General features: G+C 33.7%; 1 protein-coding gene across 1 annotated transcript; it reads right to left on the bottom strand.

Annotated features, from left to right (window-relative positions):
- Nucleotides 1-12,002: 12,002 nt before the first annotated feature.
- Nucleotides 12,003-22,323, bottom strand: LOC142354920 (proto-oncogene tyrosine-protein kinase LCK-like). The gene is made up of 3 exons (XM_075407250.1): nt 22,128-22,323; nt 21,701-21,801; nt 12,003-12,375 (listed from the first exon to the last, which is right to left on the bottom strand). The coding sequence occupies exons 1-3, from the start codon at nt 22,321-22,323 to the stop codon at nt 12,277-12,279; spliced, it is 396 nt and encodes a 131-aa protein (XP_075263365.1). The 3' UTR covers nt 12,003-12,276.
- Nucleotides 22,324-22,621: the final 298 nt, after the last annotated feature.

Here is a 22,621-nt window from a genome sequence, read left to right as displayed (position 1 = left end):
AAACTCAGAAAGACGTGCACCTCGATTACATTTGTTTTATTCAGCACAAGCAGCCGCACTGCAAAAAAACACCTCTATAAAGCTTTAAATTCAATTAATTCCACTGATGTTTTCGCACCGCATGTAAAAATGCAATATTTTAATTCAATCACCAAGCAATTACCAGTTGCAATTCACACTGACAGTCTAAGTACCTTAAAGTATTTATAGTACAAAATAAACTAAAATTTAGGCTAAAGATTGCATATTTAGAACTACAACTACACTAAACGAATTAATTGCACATCGAAATCTATTCCAATAAAACTTTTCATTCAACAACAACTTTCCTAAAGTTTACGTTGCAAAAACAGAAATTGATTGGTCGGGTAACCATTCCTCTCAAACTATTGTTTCTTGCCGTCCCTCCCCTCAAAAAACATCAGCGATACTATCTCTTGAGTTTGCAAAGGGCTCTGAAAGGGGCCATTTTTTTCTAGGTTCGGTAAACTATATAAGTACTTGCTTACCGATTCTAGCTCTAAATTTGCAATCCAATTTGTCAGTTTTTAGTCTACGTCTAAAATATTCATATTATCGGAAACTCACGGTAAATATTTTTTGCAAATAAAGAAGCGCATAAAAATTACAAAAGAAATTTGTCAGTGAAGCCTGTCTCTTCGAACACGCTTAAAACGTCAGGCATCACGTCCTGAAGTCGATGCAGCATTAGAACAGCTAACAGCAGATGCTTGGAAACCCATTGGACCTGCCTTGTGTTTTTTTAAGTTTGTGTGTTCTCGCACTTAAAGAACATTACAGTGTTAATGAACAAGAAAAATCAGGGGTGGTATGGCCAATGGAATACTTTGAAAAAATTATGGATGAAGATGGAAGAAAATTAATCACGGACCAAAGAGCACTGCTTTTAGTCCTTAAAAGAAAGTCGCTAAAACAATGGTCATTATACAATGATCGTCTCACGAGCCGGATAGAACATCTTCCGGATCAATTTTCGACCGAATACTTGTCAGACGCCAGGATGGATCTAGGTGAAATTTTTCACGTCGCTCTTATCAAAAAGCTAGAAAGGCGGCATATTATGATGAAAAATTCATTGTTGAAAATGGAGTTAATTTGTCAACTACAAAATCATTAAATTTAAACGAGATTACATTCACTTTTAATAAAAGATCTTTTAATAAAAGATCTGCACCTCGATTACATTCACTGTATTCAGCACAAGCAGCCGCAGTGTAAAGTACACCTCTCAAAAGATTTAAATTCAATTAATTCCACTGACGCCTTCGCATCGCGTTTAAACTCGCAAAATATTAATTCACCACTCAACAAACAATTACCAGTTGCAGTTCACACTGAAGGTACCTGAAATTAATAATAGTATAAAGTAGCATAAGTATAAATTAAAAATTGCATATTTCAGACTACAAATACTAATAAACAAGTTACTTGCACATCGAAATCCATTCCAAATAAACTTTTCATTCCACAAATTGACGCTAATGATTTTTCCCCGCATAAAACTCAAGAAACGTCTGTTAATTTTGCTCGAATTAGAACACATTTGAGTATCAATATTCTGGTATTAACTAAAAAAAATTGAACGGCCATTTTTCAGCGAAAACCAATCTCGCGCAATGAAAAATCCATCTCGACAACCAAAGCAACGATGTCACCAACTTCATCCACATCAATCTAAAATCTTTAAAAGTCCTCCAAATAGACCCATCAAAACACACCCCATATTTGGAGGACCTTTAAAAGAGCATCAGCATCACATCAACAACCCTCAACCACGACCCATACTTTTTTGGGCATTTCTTCAACTATGTAAACAAAAAAACAAAAGATTTTACCATTCAAAGCTCAATCTGCTAGGAAATCAAACACCCTGCTAAGCTATCTCTTTAATACATCAAAATCATCAAAATTGTTGCATGAAAAAATAATTGAAAGTATAAGTACCACAAATTAGATGACGATACAGTTAACTCAGAGTCCACCTTTTGCGGGATCAGAAAAGGAATTACTGATATTTGACATAAAAATGGCGATGATGTTGAGGGCCACTCGCGATGCAAGCAAGATGGAATATAATGAAACTGACGACAATTTACAATTTGTTCGTGCAACAAACACAAAAATCAAGAAAGAATGTAGTTGCAAAACAAAAAATTTACACAAAATTTGAAAGGAGAAAAGCTCATAAAACATTAGAAAAGATAATCCACAAAAAAGGAAACGAGATCATCCAAAAAATCGAATGTATCACACGCAATGCGAAAACGACTTCCAAAATAAAAACAATTTCTCAGCCTCGCGATTTGCACCAACGAAAATTGAAGCACTTCGAACTACAATAACTCCAGCAATCTGAAGTGCATCCGCATCCAAACAAGTGGACCCACCAAAAGCACACCCCATGTCCATTTCCCTATCTGGCAGGCGAGTGATACGAAGCCCTAGATATTATGAAAAAACAAGAACTCACCAGACTCGCCACATTCGAACAGTAATCACCACAAGCAACACCTGAAGGCATTTAACCCTTATCTACATACGAAGATGTTACGACTGTTGAAAATTGATTGCGAAGTGAGACTAAGCCACAAAAAAACTTAAAACCATTTCAAATAGCATTTATTACTAAATTTTCATAACCAATAAACTTTGTCTATGTAATTTAACAGAGGAATGAATTCTAATACTCGTATTTATCTCATTATTAACATTTCAATTCGGTTCAATTTTAAAAAACTGATTTGCAGATCAAATATTAGTTATTATTTCCTAGACTTATTTCAAGTGCATTTTTTGCATTTTGTTTATCTTCTTAAAATTGTTTTGCCTGTATAATTGTCTCCACATTTTTTGTTCCGACCCTCTTGAGGGGGGAGGAACTATATACTCAAATGGGTTTTTTTTTGTTCCGTGAATTTTCGCCGCTCGATATATTCATCGTAGAGAGTTGAGACTGGTATCATTAGAAAGCTCGTCCAGCGTAGAATATGGAATTAAAAAGATTTTTTTAATTTTCGTTTTTTACAGGGAGTTATCGAGGTTTAAACTTCTGAGAAAAGAAGAGTGAATTCACGTTGTTTTTATTCACTTTTTCCGGAATTTTTGCCTAAATTTTCGTCAATTTTGCTAAAATTTGTTACAATTTTCAAGAATAGTGTCGTTAATTTTATTTTTGAAGACGAACAAGCATTGTTGATTGTTTTGATTTAATTTTTTTGGTCAAAACATCTGGATAAACATTTCAAAATTTAGCCTTTTTCATCAATAACAGCCCGAAATAAGCTAATTTAGTCCACTTTGATTAAATTTGCCAACAGTACACCCCCAAACAACACTCATACAATCTTTGTAGACTTGGAAGGGGCTATTTCTACTTCAGAGTCCGCTGAGAGTGCACTGTAGTTAAAAATTTGCCGTTTTTTGCCAGTTTTACTAGTTGATTATCAAAAATGCAGAATTTATTTTCTGCAGTTTTCAACTAACAAATTATCTATATCTACAACATTCGAAAAATCAATTGTTCCTAACGGACAATAAGTATTAGCAGGGCTAGTTTTGGGCCATTCTCGGACTGTTACAATCCAAAAAATATCGGGTTGTAATCAGTCAGTCTTTTTTTTTAAAAAAAAAAGACTTTTTTTAATAATAAAGAACAGAACATATCAAATCAAAGCTCAGGAGTGATAGGTCCCACCAGTTTGCTTGCTAAGCAGCTCCAAGCTAATGCATTTAGTTTTTTAATTGAAAGTTTAAGGTCGTTTCTTTTTTTAAAAAATAATTGACTTTTCAATAAATAATGGCTTAATTAAATTTTCCTCTATTTTTCTTAATTTGTTCAACTTCCAGCTTAGTGTCAGCGAAAAAAGACTGCTTCTTCTTTCTACTGATTTCTTTTCTTCTATTCTCTGTTGCAGTTTTAAGCCTGAAGTTATTGTTTTCTGGCTTTGATACTACAAGATTTCAGATTTTTGTTTGTTTTGATATTTGCCAGTTTTTCACGTTTTCTAATTTTGTCACATTATCACATTATTGACAGTTCTCATGTCACCATATTAGCATTCAGAATAAGGCACGATTGAACATATTAGAATCTTAAAAGATATACATCGTCGTTTTAACGGCCTCGACGCCTCTTTCTTGAAGAAATCAATTGAATTTTTTAATTTTGTCTCTAACTGTCATTTATACTTTGTCGCTTCGGTCGTATGAAATTTCCTGTATAGTGATAGCTTTCATTGGCTTTTCATGGAAGAATAGAAGAACCGATATTCTGATATTAGTAGATAGCTGATGGCTTTCATGACTTTGAAAACAATCGTTTTCCAAAATTAAAACAAAAAATTTAACTTCGCAATTTTGTTCTTTTTATGTTTCTTTTTTTACCTAATCTCGTTAGTTAATTACCGGTCAAATATGACCTTATGGGTTTCAAGGGAATAAAAGAGATTGGTGTCCCAAAATCTTTTTTTAAAGAATTTGTTATGACCTTACTGGCTTCGATACCGGCTTTTCACAAAAAAAAGTAAATTAATTTCATTTTTGTCATATTTGACGTTCTTTTTGTAGATGCAAGAAATATTCTGGATAAATACAGGTCTCGAGGGCTTCCTTTTCATGAATAAACGACCCTATTTAAATAGCTCTTTTTGTATTTAATGCCTTTCATGACATTGAATGTAATTTTGTTTCAAAAAAAAATTAAAAGTATTACATACTTTAGCACTTCGCTTTTTTGTCTACTTGTTACCTAGTCTTACTAACGATTGGCAACGTACTACATTATAACTGTTTGAAGAAGGCGCAATCAAATATATTTTGAGTGCCAAAATTTGGCTTGACGGTTTTGACAGCGTTTTCTGGCAAGTTTCAATTGAAATTTTGTTTGTTCTTTGTTGTTCTTTTTAGCCGCTTTAAAAAATGAATAAGGACAGGTCCTAATGCCCTTCTATAGAAGCAGTGGTAATTGCAAATTTGTGGTAATATTAATTGATTCCTAATGGTATTTATTACTTTGAAGTTAACTGTTTCAAAAAAATACGTTAATTTTTTTACTTTACTGTTTTTGTTCTTTTTTGTATAATTGTTACCAAACCTTTTTATGGACTGGTCGCATATGTTTTCTGGTGATTTATAAGTTATTTTTGTTTAGTTTTAGGTTTATCTGACAGTATGTTGACTTTGTTATTAAATTTAGTTTTTAAGAGGGACATAAATTTTTTGATGTAATTTATGTTTGTTGTTGTTGTTGTTTGATTTTGCTGTTCGTCTTGACTCGCTTTCTTAATATTGACATATTACAGCAATCTAATGCATCAGTTTTTACTCCACTGAGTTATTTGCTTTGGAGGCTATCTTATCGTTCATACAGAATTTTTTGAAAACGACTTGGGCTTTTTTGGGATTCGCAAAAAATAATTTTTGGGTTTTTCTATCTGTTCCTCATTTGGTACACAATTATGCCAAAATTGTGGATGGGCGGGGTCGGAACCTTATGTGCCATCGCACATTACCGAGCCGCCTTGTTTTCATTTTATTAGCAAATCAAGTACTGATTTTCTTCAATTTTAGGAGGTCTGTGCTTTGCAGAACAATTTGAACACAGGCATCGTCCTCAATCAGGGGTAATCCTCGGTTTTACAAAAACTAAAATGTAATAAAAAAGCTGTTTTCTGTCTAAAATCAATTGAAATCCCGTTCCGCAAAAGTTGAAGCAAGAAAACTAACGCAGAAAAAGAAGCTTCAATTTTTGAAGATGTTATCAGTGACACTCCAGCAAAGAGTTCCAGAGTATCAAACAGTTCTATTGTTAAACCATGAAAAAAAGATTAAAAAAACAATAACGATGATACCTTTTCGAAGTCTTAACAAATGAAATTGAAGTTTTGTGTCAGAGAATTAACTAGTTCGACAAATGCAACAGAATTTCAAAAATAGGGAAAAATCTTCAAAATAGGTATCTTTTGGTAGCTTCATACTTCAAAGACAACAGTTAAAAAGCCGCCATTTAATTCATTAGAACAACAGCTTGTCGTTTATAGATTACTGTCAAAGCGAGCCAAAAGTACCAGCAATAAAATTTAGTAAGAGTTTTTGAAAAGGGTCGAATTTAATTAGTATCTTTAAAATTGCTGATGCCTGTCCAGCCAAAAGTTAGTAAAAGTTAGAACAGAAAAGTTAGCAGTAGTGTTCTTCATGGTCACCCAGAAATATACTTTTTTAGAATAATTTATTTGAAATTTAAATAATAGTAGGAATTAAAAAACAATAATCAAAAATATAATGGGCAAAAAAATCTGTAGCTGCATTCCAATAATGTTCTAAAATGAGGAGTCATTGAAAAGGAAACATCTTGAGAAGGCCTCCTTGAGTTGAACTGCTTTATAAATTATTTTAACGAAAATTAAAATTTAGTTTGAAAATTATTTGCCTCATTCAAAATTTCATCGATCACTTCCACAATGAATGACGGACAAAAACATAGGAACGAATTCCCATTTTCACAATGAATCGCGGACAAAAATATATGTACGAATTCCCATTTTCACAATGAATCACGGAGAAAAATATTTCTAAGAATTCCCATTTATAGAGAAACATTACCGAAATCCAATCAAAGATTCCACTATCACTATTGATGAACGCTGTGGAAGATAGTTGTAATCAAAACCCAATAGTTTTTATTTCATTGATTAGTAGTAATAGGTACTAAAGTTCGTCAACACAACTTTCGCATTCTCAAAAAAATTATCAATTACGAACAATATTTACGGAATTTAAACAGATTTTTCCTATTCTTTACTTTGTTAGCGGTTTCAAAAAAGGTCTTAAAAATAAAACATTGCCGGCATATTGCCGGAAAATAGCCCCGATAGACGCTTATGGCCTTCCATGAATTGAAACAACTAAAGAAATAGGATAGACAGATCGACCACCAGTCCTTTAATAGACAACTACACTTTTTGGGTTAGATTCGGACTGTCAATTTTTTGACATATACAGTCTATAGGGAAAAGGCGCTGAGAGAGTTTTTCAAAATTGATATTCAAAATCAGAAGCTCAAGACTAATGAACTAGGGCATATAAGTTTGGCACTACTTAGATGCACACTATTTTATGTTCTTAAAATTTAAAGTTCCATAAGTAAGTTCAGAAGTCATTTTTGTGAGTGAGGTAAGTCACGCAATTGACCTAGTGGCAGAAATGACGTCAGACACACAAATTTTAACTGAAAAACAATGGAAGTCACTGAAGTCAATTCCGAGAAGTCAATTCCAAGAAGTCAATTCCAAGAAGTCAGGTCGTAAGAATCATCGATGGAGACGACGAATTAAAAAAACATAGCAGGACAAATCCTGAAATACAATTCAAAGAATGCAAAAAGAAATAGAAGTACTCTACCTGAGCAGCAGATCAACTGAACAATGCCAGCCAAAACACAAACAAAATCATCAAAAAAAAATTGAGAAACTAAAATAATCAAACACAAAAAACAAAAATTATACTCATTGCTAAAACTAGCTTTTACCCCTCAGTCAAAATTTGATCCTTTTAAATATACCTATTTCAAAAATATGTTTAGAACCAAGTTTTCTTTCTGAGATCGGTCCAGTATTATATCTGCAAGACCCGAAAAAATTCAGTGGCCCTTGAAGATCGATTAACTTGATGACCGGAAAATTTTTAAAAAATGAAATCAATTGCAAATTTTGATGAAATGTTGCTAATAATCGTGATTTTAATATCTTTGGAATCAATTCTGTGTCTCTAGAGGCTATTCAGTAACCCAATTTTAAGCCTTAAAAAATTCATTGGCTCAAAAATCGATAGGCAATAAATTTTGGAAAAAATTTCAAATTGCAAAAAGTAGAAAATTGTTTTATTAAAATGTTGAAAGCCATTCAATTGCCCCGAGCAAGTAATTAATAACATGCTATCCAACCTTGGATGAGGTCACCTGGTTACTGATACAAGAACAATGAATTAACGACAAATGTTTTGAAAAAACTGCAAAAAAATTGCAAATTTTACCAAAAAATTCTGAAAGTCGAAGGGTTAAATTCTTGAAAAACAAATCCATTGAAACAAAAATCTGTAGCTGCATTCCAATATTGTTCTAAAATGAGGAGTCATTGAAAAGGAAACATCTTGAGAAGGCCTCCTTGAGTTGAACTGCTTTATAAATTATTTTAGCGAAAATTAAAATTTAGTTTGAAAATTATTTGCCTCGTTCAAAATTTCATCGATCACTTCCACAATGAATCACGGACAAAAACATAGGAACGAATTCCCATTTTCACAATGAATCGCGGACAAAAATACATGTACGAATTCCCATTTTCACAATGAATCACGGAGAAAAATATTTGTAAGAATTCCCATTTATAGAGAAACATTACCGAAATCCAATCAAAGATTCCACTATCACTATTGATGAACGCTGTGGAAGATAGTTGTAATCAAAACCCAATAGTTTTTATTTCATTGATTAGTAGTAATAGGTACTAAAGTTCGTCAACACAATTTTTCGCATTCTCAAAAAAATTATCAATTACGAACAATATTTACGGAATTTAAACAGATTTTTCCTCTTCTTTACTTTGTTAGCGGTTTCAAAAAAGGTCTTAAAAACAAAACATTGCCGGCATATTGCCGGAAAATAGCCCCGATAGACGCTTATGGCCTTCCATGAATTGAAACAACTAAAGAAATAGGATAGACAGATCGACCACCAGTCCTTTAATAGACAACTACACTTTTTGGGTTAGATTCGGACTGTCAATTTTTTTACATATACAGTCTATAGGGAAAAAGCGCTGAGAGAGCTTTTTCAAAATTGATATTCGAAATCAGAAGCTCGAGACTAATGAACTAGGGCATATAAGTTTGGCACTACTTAGATGCACACTATTTTATGTTCTTAAAATTTAAAGTTCCATAAGTAAGTTCAGAAGTCATTTTTGTGAGTGAGATAAGTCACGCAATTGACCTAATGGCAGAAATGACGTCAGACACACAAATTTTAACTGAAAAACAATAGAGGTCACTGAAGTCAATTCCGAGAGGTCAATTCCAAGAAGTCAATTCCAAGAAGTCAGGTCGTAAGAATCATCGATGGAGACGAAGAATTTAAAAAACATAGCAGGACAAATCCTGAAATACAATTCAAAGAATACAAAAAGAAATAGAAGTACTCTACCTGAGCAGCAGATCAACTGAACTATGCCAGCCAAAACACAAACAAAATCATCAAAAAAAATTGAGAAACTAAAATAATCAAACACAAAAAAAACAAAAAATATACTCATTGCTAAAACTAGCTTTTACCCCTCAGTCAAAATTTGATCCTTTTAAATATACCTATTTCAAAAATATGTTTAGAACCAACTTTTCTTTCTGAGATCGGTCCAGTATTATATCTGCAAGACCCGAAAAAATTCAGTGGCCCTTGAAGATCGATTAACTTGATGACCGGAAAATTTTTAAAAAATGAAATCAGTTGCAAATTTTGATGAAATGTTGCTAAAAATCGTGATTTTAATATCTTTGGAATCAATTCTGTGTCTCTAGAGGCTATTCAGTAACCCAATTTCAAGCCTTAAAAAGTTCATTGGCTCAAAAATCGATAGGCAATAAATTTTGGAAAAAATTTCAAATTGCAAAAAGTTGAAAATTGTTTTATTAAAATGTTGAAAGCCATTCAATTGCCCCGAGCAAGTAATTAATAACATGCTATCAAACCTTGGATGAGGTCACCTGGTTACTGATACAAGAACAATGAATTAACGACAAATGTTTTAAAAAAACTGCAAAAAAATTGCAAATTTTACCAAAAAAATTCTGAAAGTCGAAGGGTTAAATTTTTGAAAAACAAATCCATTGAAACTAACAAAAATGCAGTGACATTTTTAGACCTTGGAATAGGGTTTCTGGTTCTTGAGAATGGAAAAAAATCAAAAATTGACAAAAAAAATTCAAGAAAACCTTAAAGAGTTGATTTTATCAAAAATTTTGCAGAAATTCGAGACATTAAAATGTTGAAAACCAATCCATTGTTACCGGAAACTATTCAATGCCCTATTATCAACACTACCTATTAACAACACCCTACTGTTCAATACCCTAAAGGAGATTACCTGGCCCCTAGAGCAGGAAAAACACAAAAACTTGCAAAAATTTTCAAAAAAAACTTGAAAAAAATAGCAAAAATTAGTATCATTTTGCGTGTGTTTGTAGTACCAAAACATATAGCTCATAAAATGTTCATAACAAGTAATTTTGTCTCGCAAAAGGCCTTCATAAACGTTTAAAAGCTCCAACCTAACACTAATCAAACAAAAAGTCAAAAATAATTACAAAAAAAAAACATGAAAAATTGCGCCATTGAGCCCCAAAACTCCTAAAAATGACCTTTTAACCTTGAATTAAGGTCATCCCAGCAGCTGCACCACTCCAAGCATTTGAAGGGCTACTAAAGCCCACTTTGGGCCTCTAATGAAAATTAATGCCCGCTGGGTTTTACCTGTTTATCCCGTTTTGAAAGATCAAAGTCATTGAAAAAATGTGTGCACACATCTAAAAAAAAACACAGCGCCCCAATACAATTCAAATTCTCTGAATTGTGAAAAACCACGATGTCCCCAATAATAGCCGCTATCGCTTCGCAATTAATGGTGTCAGCACTGAAGTAGCAAAAAACACGAAAAAATCACCACCATTTCGACGTCAAATACAAATCACATTATCTTAAGAACTGCATTTTTGCAAGAGCTATAAAATCTTGGGACATCTTCATTTCTAATCCAGTTAGCAATAATTTTAATAAACTTCAAACTGTGAAAAAAAAATCAGGGCACAATTCTTCAAGCAATTTTAAACTTTTTATAACCTATCATGAAGCCTATCATAAATGCAATTAATATTGATATAATTGATATGTGTATTTCACAATTATTTTAAATTGATTTTCTGTAACGAATTATTCGCTTTCCAAATTAGATTCAACGACCTGAAAATTCCCTGGCAAGGGCAACTTGGCAGCGAATTGGTCTAGTATGCACGCGTCACAGACAAGACCGTTCTGATGTCTAGGTCATGTCTTATGTGTTAATATCTCTGAAACATTGATTTTTAATGATTTGGTATTCAAGAGATCGCGTTTACCGTAAGTATGAGATGTCACAAAATCTCGGTTTCAAAGGTATTAAAACCTTTCTTCAGGCAGGAGGTTAATCTGGACGCAGCTGTCATCAGGATTTAACAGGTGAACTTTTTGGTATATTCCACGCATTTGGTAGAAACAAAAAAATTCCTTACAAAAAATTAACTTTCAAATTCATTAAGGTCAGCTGTTTTCTACGGATATTGCTAGTTGATCTCAATCCAGCTGTGCTCTAGAGGTTCTTAAGCTGATTTGCTGTTTCTCGTCAATTTCGGAATCGAACAATTTTTTTTGTTGAAACAACTACACAAAACGCAAGTTGTGGAAAAACCAACCTTAGCTTTTCGCTGAATCTGGACTTGTTCCTCAATATCGCCACAGTTCCAATTGAATTTCAAATAGCTCACAAAATCACAATCCAGGTTTTTGAATTTGCGGGAGATTGATAACTGCTACTTCACCATCATAACTTTCCCGAAGCTTAAGAATTTGGGTAGCTATGTTAACTTAAATGACCACAATTCGATTAAATACAAACGTAATGGTTTTCAGCTTAGTTGAATGTTATGCAGTTTTTTCTCTTTAAAACAGAGCCAGTAAACAGTAAAACTTTGTGCTATGTACTTCTTTTCTACTTTGGTTGAGACAGGTCGTTGTACGTTGAAGATTAATTCATACCTTTACTTGGCTTGCAGAAAGTTTCTTTTTATAATTTCAATGAATAACTTTTATCAGCTTTTACTAAACCAACTGCGTTCAGATATTGTCTTTAAACCAGATTCTGTTGTGCAGATAGAAATCTGTTGTACAAAAACTTGTCCACAAAAGTTTCAATTTGTTGCCGATAAACGAAATTACTTAATCAAACCAGAATTTTATGATCTGATAATTTTGAAAGTAAATCTTTATAGTGCAATAGCAGAAATACAAGAGAAAATAGCCAATTTAGTAGTCTAATTTACACAGTACAAAAGACATGTAAAGCTGCATCTATTTAGAAGTTCTATCAAAAATAAATATGCATGGCCGCGTTTTTTCAAACGTCTCCCAATCCATCTGTTGATATGTGAAGCACCACGATAATCCATGGAATGAAATCATTCGTTGTACTGCCCATCTTTATCAAGCAAGGAGTCTTCGAGAGTGTGCTTGAGACCCTCGAAGTTTGGTCGCTTCTCTGGTTCCAGTCTCCAACACTAGAACAGTTTAAGTTTTCTTTGAACAGTTTGCTCTTTAGTACTTGCCATATATTCACTACGTTTCCCAATCCAAAACTCCATTCAATTGAAACAGTTAGTAACCTAAGTCAGAAGCAAAATGTGGAAGACTTGCTAAAAGAAAAACGTGAGCGGACGGAGTGTCCTACGAAAAATCTAGCAAGAGAAAAATTGCACCAAAAAGGCCGCAGGACTAATACTATTAGGACACATTTCGTTTAACAGCAATTAAACGTCAAAAAGTGAAGCAATACATTTTTAAAAAAGGATATCTCTTAAAAATAACCAATTTCGTAGCTCAGGGCAGCCATAACAAAATAATTTTCTCGCTATGAGCAACAGCTCTTAAAACTAGAAGCTCCGTAACATTTACAGAACTCATAATTCAGAGCTTGCAAGAAAAATCTGCTTGTATGAAGTTTAAAAGGGAACTTTTAGCGTGCCAAAAAATCTTATCTTTGCATTAAAAATTTTACTCGACTGAAGTAGAAACTAATCCATTTTTTACCCTATTAGAATAATTACAAAGAACTCAAGGCAACGTATGAAACACAAATTGAGTTGATGAGCACTGAAATGACCAAAGGCTAGTGCATATTCCAATGTGCTTAGTTCTGGAAAACTGCGCTCATACACTCTCTTAAAAACTAAAACAGGCAAGGCCAGAGCAACCTGTCCATATCCGCTGTCTTCAATTTTGCTATGTTATTGAAAGGACTTTGGATTACTCCACGTTGAAAAGAGGAAAAAACTACAATTCTAATAATCAAATAAATCGCCAAACTTTGCAATATTGAACCTGTAAAATTACTCCTGAATAATCTCACGATGAAATGAACTTTTGAAGGTGCTCTGCATCAAAAATGAACTCCATGCCACTACTCAGTCACAGTAAACTGAAGTTTTCCTTCTCACAAAATATACGTCAGTAAGATAGCTAACATTTAAAGTTACAAGAGTGTTCCTTCTCTTTTAAAAATGGCGATAACAACAACCATGGTAATTACTGACCCATATCGTTTACAACTTATTGCCAATCACAGATAATTGAAGGCGTGGTTTAAGTGAGATTACTTGACTATTTTTAAGACTGAGTGTCTCAAGTTGCTCAAAAATAAACAATTCTGTTTTCGAGTTATATTGAATACCATTAATGCGGCTGTTTTCTTAAGGAGTTCAAAAAAGTCCCGCTGCTAATTTTACTTGACCTAAAACAGCATTTGACACTTTAGAACATGATACTCTGAAAAATAAACAGTTTCCTAAAGGGTCAGTTTCCTAAATGAATTTGTTGAAGTAAATGGTTGAAGTCCCCGCTAAATGAATAACCTTCAACTTATAAAATTTTGCTTGACGCTTTATGTGATTATTTTTTGAAGTACGTTTTGTTAAATTATTTTATTGACTATATAGGGCAACATCACACGCCTTAGAGGCTTTCCGCTTGTTCCTTCATGAGCACAACGTTGATGCCGTCCTACCTTATTCTCAATATGTGCATTTCACTCAAGATTAATTCAACTATTATTATTACATATCTAACAAAATTAGAAAACGTTGTGCACCGTTATATGATGTGCCTTCACAAAAAATGCAAAATTACCGCGCAAAAGTGAATCAACTTTACGTTTCACATAAGTCGGGCAGTTTTAATTACCGCATTTCTTATTGTTTTGACAAACCAGGAAAATTATTGAAGAGTTTGTGAGAATTTCCTTAGGAGTATCTGTTGAAATTGACCTTGTAAAGTTCTAGTGAGACATGTCAGCTTGAAAAACCAATTACTCTTTAGCATTCGCAAATTAAAGCATAGCTGCAGATTGATTTTGAGCCACTTTTCTTCTCGGCACTCCAAATGGCTAATATAATATAGCCATATAACTATCCAAAAACTGTTATCGCATGAGATCGGCGTGAGAGGCGGTTTTTGGCTGCACGGGGCCCGTACGGCCTGAACTATGCGCAGGAGTTGAGATGGGGGAAGGGGGTGAAGTGATAGGGCGGCTGATATGGGGGGGGGGGGGTTAACCTCTAAGAACCGCCCTTCACACCATAAGTATAAGTCTCCAAAACAGTTTCTGTGAATCGCATACTTGGAGACTAGCGAGCTGAAAGGCTCTAAGAGCTGGGAGTTACCTGTTTATCCCGTTTCTTAGGACGAAAAGCCAAATGGGTCGGAAATCGGTCGAGACGAAAAATCGGTGAAGCAAAAAATTGCTTAAGACCGACAGGACTAATATAATTGCTACAAACTTCGTTTGAGAGCAATTAAAAAGATACAATTATACCAGAATGGAGCAACGATATCACACATGTCTGGATGCCCTTAAATAATCTGGACGTTTTTTCATCCTCTAGAAAAATTTTGATTAAAAATGAAATGACCGAGCAAATAAAAACATACCCAGCAGATTGCCGAAAAATAGCCGCCATTGATTCCCATAAACCCGCTTGGGATTGAAAGTACGGGATAACATAAAAGAAACTGATTGATTAAGAATATATGCTTAAAAAAAGGGAACTTTTTTGCTTTTATTTCGTTGTTAGACACACTCCTGATTCTTACTGAGAGGATTAGAGGATAAAGGGGTTAGCTACTATTGAAACCAAAAAAGCATTAGAGATGCTAACTAAGACTTATAGGAACAAGGCTCAAGTAGCGAGCATCGATAATTGGGCTTTATGGGTTCATCACATTTCTATTTTCGAATTCCTTTTGATACTGATTCTGTTCACTTAAAGTTGCTTTCCTGAACAACTGCTGTTTAAACGAACTTCGAGAAAAATGAGCGAGCAATAAAACTAGCCTAGAGAAAGATTTCATACAAAATGTCGAAAAGGCGAAAAAAGAGATAAAGCGAAACAAATCTTAATTCCACAAAGTAAAAAACCATTGCAAGACTAGTCATGAATTACAATCCGAAGAATTGATTGAATAATTAAAAAAAGAACAGAAAAAATACTTTAAAAAAACGATTTTCGTAGGCAAACAAATTTAAAGTGCAAACTATTTTGATGTCATTTTGTAGTTGAACGTACTCCTGATTCATAGTGAGACGATACAAGAGCTAGTATAAAAACCAATAAGCATTAGAGATGGTAACTAAGACCGATAAGAACAAAGTTCGAGCAAGGGGCATCTAAAACTAGGCCTTATGAGTATATCCCGTTCACAATTCTGGTTTCGTTTTTGATACGGACTCTGTTCATTTTGAATTGCTTTGCTGAGCAACTGCTTTTTAAACGCACTTTGAGCAGAATGAGCGAAGAGTGAAACTAGCCTAAAGAAGCCAAATATTTCACGCAAAATGTTTAACAAGCTGTGAACTAAGGTAAAGCAAAAAATTTTAGTTCGACAAAGTAAAAAAAAAATAGGAGCTCATAATAGCCGACTGAAAAGCTGAGACGGCTATTGAAAACGGCTTTAAAAAGGCCGCACGTGAAAAAAAATCTCGAGAAAAAATCTACAGCTTAGCAAAAATGTATAAAGACTCGCTCTCTCAAAAGATTATATGAAAAAAAACTCAATTTCAAAAATCTGTTCCAGCAGATTGAGCTTAACACTTTTTTCACGGGCAGCATTTGACATTATATCCTGTTAACAGAGAAGTCAGCAATTTTTAAAAAAAACGTCACCATTACTCCTCTTCGAGTCGTAAAAAAGGAGAGTGCCTAAACATTAGCCGTTGAGACGCTGACGGCGGCTATTGAAAACTTTTTTGTTTGAAAACTGTGGAGCAGCGGGGTCAGAAAACTATGCGCAAACGCACATTACCGAGCCTCAATTTTACATACGGAAGCTAATTTTGATGCATTTAATGGTGAAAATTTTGCAGCGAAGTTCACTATAGAGCGCGCAACTAGATTCATCAGACTAAAATCTTGAAAACCCAATTTTAAACCCTCTATTACATCGAAAAGAAAAATCCGTCAAACAACTATGTCACATAAAAGAGCATCATATCTCTCAACTCAACGCGACTATCAACTTTATTTCAAGAGACTATTATAGTTCGTCCAATAGGTTTCCCTTAAATAATAAACCAACTTCTTTTGTGCTATATGAGTTTAACGTTTAAGCAAATCAATCACCAACATTCGCTTAAATGAAAACATACCCGGCAGATGACCGGAAAATAGCCACCGTTGATCCCAATAAGCATGATTGGGATTGAAAGAATAGAAGATATTGAAAAAAAAAGACTTCTGTACAAAACATTTTTTAAGGTCGATTTATTTTGATGGCATTTCGTAGTTGAACATACTTCTGTTTCTTAGAGAGAGGCTACAGCTACTTTCAATACCAATAAGCATTAGAGATGGTAACTAAGCCTTATAGGAACGACGTTCAAATAGCGGGCATCTAAAATTGGGCTTTATGGGTTCGTCCCGTTTCTATTTCTGACTTCAATTTTTTATACTGACTCTGTTCATTTTGATTAAAAGTGATTTTGAACATGAGTTGCTCAGCAAAGAAATTCAAAATGAACAGAGCAACTCATGTTCAAAATCACTTTTAGCAGAATGAGAAAAGAGAGAAACTAGCCTAGAGAAGTCAAAAAGATTTCACGCAAAATAATGAAAAAGCGGCAAAATGAGGTAAAGCGATACAATTTTTTGTTCGACGAAGTAAAAAAACATGGCAGGACAAGTCCTGACGTACAATTCAAAGAATTTTAATTGACTAAACAGAAAACTAGACATAGAACGGACTATGAACGGATTGAAAAAACCACTGAGGAAAAAGAACCGATCCAAAAAATTGAAAAAAAAAACAGAAAAACTTAAAGTAAAATTGCCGCATGTGAACAAAAACCACTACCGATAAAGCAATTTTTGTTCAAACACCGTATTCTCACTCTACTTTAATATTAGAGCAACGAAATCTCACGCCGCAAAACCACTCGCTTTTTCGCTCCACTTCATGTTTTGGCGTGGTTAAAATCACTACTCCAATTTGACTTCAAAAATTATGAAAATGTGTGAACAGAACTTAAGAAAGCGCCCCAAAACAATTAAAATTCTTTGATTTGTAAAAAAAAACATAGCAGGACAAGTCCTGACGTACAATTCAAAGAATTTTATTTGACTAAACAGAAAACTAGACATAGAACGGACTATGAACGGATTGAAAAAACCACTTAGGGAAAAAACCGATCCAAAAAATTGAAAAAAAAACAGTAAAAGTTAAAGTGAAATTGCCGCATGTGAACAAAAACCACTACCGATAAAGCAATTTTTGTTCAAACACCGTATTCTCACTCTACTTTAATATTAGAGCAACGAAATTTCACGCCGCAAAACCACTCGCTTTTTCGCTCCACTTCATGTTTTGGCGTGACTAAAATCACTACTCCAATTTGACTTCAAAAATTATGAAAACGTGTGAACAGAACTTAAAAAAAAGACAGCGCCCCAATACAATTAAAATTCTTTGATTTGTAAAAAAGCATAGCAGGACAAGTCCTGACAAAACATAGCACGACAAGTCCTGACGTTCCATTCAAGGAATTCCCATCGAATAAACAGAAAACTAGACAAAAACGGACTATGAATGGATTGATAAAAGCATTGAAAAAAAATCGGATCCAAAAAATAGAAAAAACAATAAAAAATTAAAGTGAAATTGCCACATATGAACAAAAAACCACTACCAATAAAAGGAATTTTTGTTCAAACACCGTATTCTCATGCTACTTTAAAACTAGAGCAAAAAACTTCACGCCGCAAAACCACTCGCTTTTTCGCTCCTTTTCCTGTTTCGGCGTGACTAAAATCACTACTCCAATTTGACTTCAAAAATCACGAAAATGTGTGAACAGATCTTAAAAAAACATAGCCGGAAGAATACCGAAAACGACTCGAAATGGAAAATCATTTAAACGCCATCCAACTACTCATCAGACAAAACGTGCCTCCACTAAATTATGATTATCTTGAATCAAAACCATAAAACAAAAAAGAAAACAAAAATCAAATCTGTTAAATTATGATTAAAAATCTGATCAAATTTTGTGATAAAATAAGATCCCGAAATAACTATCCCTGCCAAAGATACTCCATCAAGGCAGCTATTACTTACTAAACCACTTATGTAATTTTTGAAAATACTTGAGGCCAAATTATGAAAAAACAACTTGCACTAAAAACTGGGAAAAAGTTAATAATTTTTTTAATATTACAAGGACATAATCCAAATAAAAATACCTTTCAGCCAATAGGGTATCCAGATGATAGCAAAATAATCGGCAAGTCATAATAGGCAAAGAAAATTGTCTAAAAAACAGAACAGCAAAAAATTAAGAAAAATAGTCCCGATTTTCGACCTTTTTCTCAAAACGATTCAAAATCCACAAAACTGTACCCAATTGTTATCTAAAACTTGCTCAATTAGTACGGGTCTTTTCAATACCCATTTGAGCCAGTAAAAGAAAACAATCGTCAAAAAATTGCAAAAAAAGCCCAAAATCAGCGAAATACTTGAAAAACCTCCGAATTAGCATAAATTTCGTACAAATTTCCAGAAACCTTCAAACCACTACCAAAACCAGCCTAATTTTCAAACAAAATCACGACCAAACCTCTTAAAAAAAGACGTGCTTCAAAATGCCGCACGTGAACAAAAAATTTTGCTCAATTACGGGAATTTTTTTCACACCTCCATTTCTCGCTGTCTAGAAAACAGCGATATGAACAAAAACAACTCTCTTTTCAATACCCTCTTCGCTTTTGTTCAGCACCAAAATCACTCAACTTTTTTCATGTGTTTCATTTCCCGCTTCAAAATTCACTTCAATAAAATTGATTTAAAAAAACATAGCAGGACAAGTCCTGACGTACAATTCAAAGAATTTTCATTGACTAAACAGAACACTAGATCTAGAACGGACTATGAATGGATTGGAAAAGCCATTTACAAAAAAATCCAATCCAAAAAATCGAAAAAACAGTAAAAATCAAAGAGCACTTACCGCATGTGAACAAAAAACCACTACCGATAAAGCGAATTTTTGTTCAAACACCGTATTCTCACTCTCCTTTAAAATTAGAGCAAAAAAAATTTCATACCGCAAAACCAATCGTTTTTCCCTCCACTTCCTGTTTCGGCGTGACCAAAATCACTACTCCAATTTGACTTCAAAAATTGTGAAAACGTGTGAACAGAACTTAAAAAAAAGACAGCGCCCCAATACAATTAAAATTCTTTGATTTGTAAAAAAGCATAGCAGGACAAGTCCTGACAAAACATAGCACGACAAGTCCTGACGTTCCATTCAAGGAATTCCCATCGAATAAACAGAAAACTAGACAAAAACGGACTATGAATGGATTGATAAAAGCATTGAAAAAAAATCGGATCCAAAAAATAGAAAAAACAATAAAAAATTAAAGTGAAATTGCCACATATGAACAAAAAACCACTACCAATAAAAGGAATTTTTGTTCAAACACCGTATTCTCATGCTACTTTAAAACTAGAGCAAAAAATTTCACGCCGCAAAACCACTCGCTTTTTCGCTCCTTTTCCTGTTTCGGCGTGACTAAAATCACTACTCCAATTTGACTTCAAAAATCACGAAAATGTGTGAACAGATCTTAAAAAAAACATAGCCGGAAGAATACCGAAAACGACTCGAAATGGAAAATCATTTAAACGCCATCCAACTACTCATCAGACAAAACGTGCCTCCACTAAATTATGATTATCTTGAATCAAAACCATAAAACAAAAAAGAAAACAAAAATCAAATCTGTTAAATTATGATTAAAAATCTGATCAAATTTTGTGATAAAATAAGATCCCGAAATAACTATCCCTGCCAAAGATACTCCATCAAGGCAGCTATTACTTACTAAACCACTTATGTAATTTTTGAAAATACTTGAGGCCAAATTATGAAAAAACAACTTGCACTAAAAACTGGGAAAAAGTTAATAATTTTTTTAATATTACAAGGACATAATCCAAATAAAAATACCTTTCAGCCAATAGGGTATCCAGATGATAGCAAAATAATCGGCAAGTCATAATAGGCAAAGAAAATTGTCTAAAAAACAGAACAGCAAAAAATTAAGAAAAATAGTCCCGATTTTCGACCTTTTTCTCAAAACGATTCAAAATCCACAAAACTGTACCCAATTGTTATCTAAAACTTGCTCAATTAGTACGGGTCTTTTCAATACCCATTTGAGCCAGTAAAAGAAAACAATCGTCAAAAAATTGCAAAAAAAGCCCAAAATCAGCGAAATACTTGAAAAACCTCCGAATTAGCATAAATTTCGTACAAATTTCCAGAAACCTTCAAACCACTACCAAAACCAGCCTAATTTTTAAACAAAATCACGACCAAACCTCTTAAAAAAAGACGTGCTTCAAAATGCCGCACGTGAACAAAAAATTTTGCTCAATTACGGGAATTTTTTTCACACCTCCATTTCTCGCTGTCTAGAAAACAGCGATATGAACAAAAACAACTCTCTTTTCAATACCCTCTTCGCTTTTGTTCAGCACCAAAATCACTCAACTTTTTTCATGTGTTTCATTTCCCGCTTCAAAATTCACTTCAATAAAATTGATTTAAAAAAACATAGCAGGACAAGTCCTGACGTACAATTCAAAGAATTTTCATTGACTAAACAGAACACTAGATCTAGAACGGACTATGAATGGATTGGAAAAGCCATTTACAAAAAAATCCAATCCAAAAAATCGAAAAAACAGTAAAAATCAAAGAGCACTTACCGCATGTGAACAAAAAACCACTACCGATAAAGCGAATTTTTGTTCAAACACCGTATTCTCACTCTCCTTTAAAATTAGAGCAAAAAAAATTTCATACCGCAAAACCAATCGTTTTTCCCTCCACTTCCTGTTTCGGCGTGACCAAAATCACTACTTCAATTTGACTTCAAAAATCATGAATATGTGTGAACAGATCTTAAAAAAGGACAGCGCCCCAATACAATTCAAATTCTTTGAATTGTAAAAAGGACTTCTCCAATAATCCTTTTGAGTCGTTCGTAGAAAGACAGCGCCCCAATACAATTCAAATTCTTTGACTAGTAAAAAAATAGGAGCGCTATAATAGCCGGCTAAGAAGATGAGGGCGGCTATTAATAAAAAGAACTCGGAGACATTGGATTAAAGATGCCATTAAAGATCCGGACAATTAATTCGACAGTTGCCACTAATAATATACTTACGTAACGTTTCTATTATATCTGTGTAAATAACACACTGAGTATGACTATAGATGGCGCTACGCTGTAGCGATACATCATACAAATACTTATGATATCTCACTAATGTGATGACGTCATAGAGTGAAACAGGGCACTCGTCTGGCATTGGGTGCACGTGGCCTTGTGTCACAAACCTCTGCACGTCTTTGTGATTGTGCATGTCTGTCAAAAAATAAGATAAAACTAGTTACCATTTTTAGTAGCTGCCCATATTAAACAGAACTGAGCCAAGATTTATACACACACTTAAAACGTGAAAATTCAATGGACAATTTATTTTGGCGCATTTCATAAGGCTATATAAATATTCATTAGAGCAGAAAAAGTAGTTTGTAAACACAGCATAATACAAACGAAGATTTTGATGATGAAAGAGGAAAGGAAAGTTCCTTTACTGTTAAAATCGAACATTAAAATGATTGATTTTTGACAACTAAACTATTGTGCAAGCCGAACAGAATTTTAAACAAACTTCAGTGCTAACGTACCTGGATATGGATTAACACCCATTGAGACGATCTCGATCATGAGGATGCCAAACGACCAGACATCACTCTTTGTGGAGAACTTAGTCGAATCCCGGATCGCCTCGGGAGCAGTCCACCGGATTGGGAACTTTGAATGAACTGAAATGGGAAGCAAATATAGAATGAACCAGAATAGGGAAACAAGCAATAATTTCATCTTATTTCTTGAATAGTTCTGTTGTTTCTAAAAAAACCTCAAACTAACAAAAATTAGAAATCATCATTGATACCTAAAAGTCAAGTCAACGACAAAAAAATCTGAAAGGTGAAAAATTCAAATTTATTGACTATTGAAAATTTTTGGTAATTAAGTCGGTACAAACAACGGGTATTCTATTTCAGACATGAATTATATTTCAGCGATACCTATTTAGATTTTCAACTTCAGATAATTTCTGGAACATATAGCGTAACACAAAAGAAAGAACATAAATCTACTAACGTCATATGGATTG

This window comes from Convolutriloba macropyga, unplaced genomic scaffold, assembly GCF_964194025.1.
Source record: "Convolutriloba macropyga unplaced genomic scaffold, txConMacr16.3 SCAFFOLD_997, whole genome shotgun sequence".
NCBI classification, from domain to species: domain Eukaryota; kingdom Metazoa; phylum Xenacoelomorpha; order Acoela; family Convolutidae; genus Convolutriloba; species Convolutriloba macropyga.
Note: the sequence above shows the minus strand (reverse complement) of the source record. Positions and strands in the feature narration are given on the sequence as shown.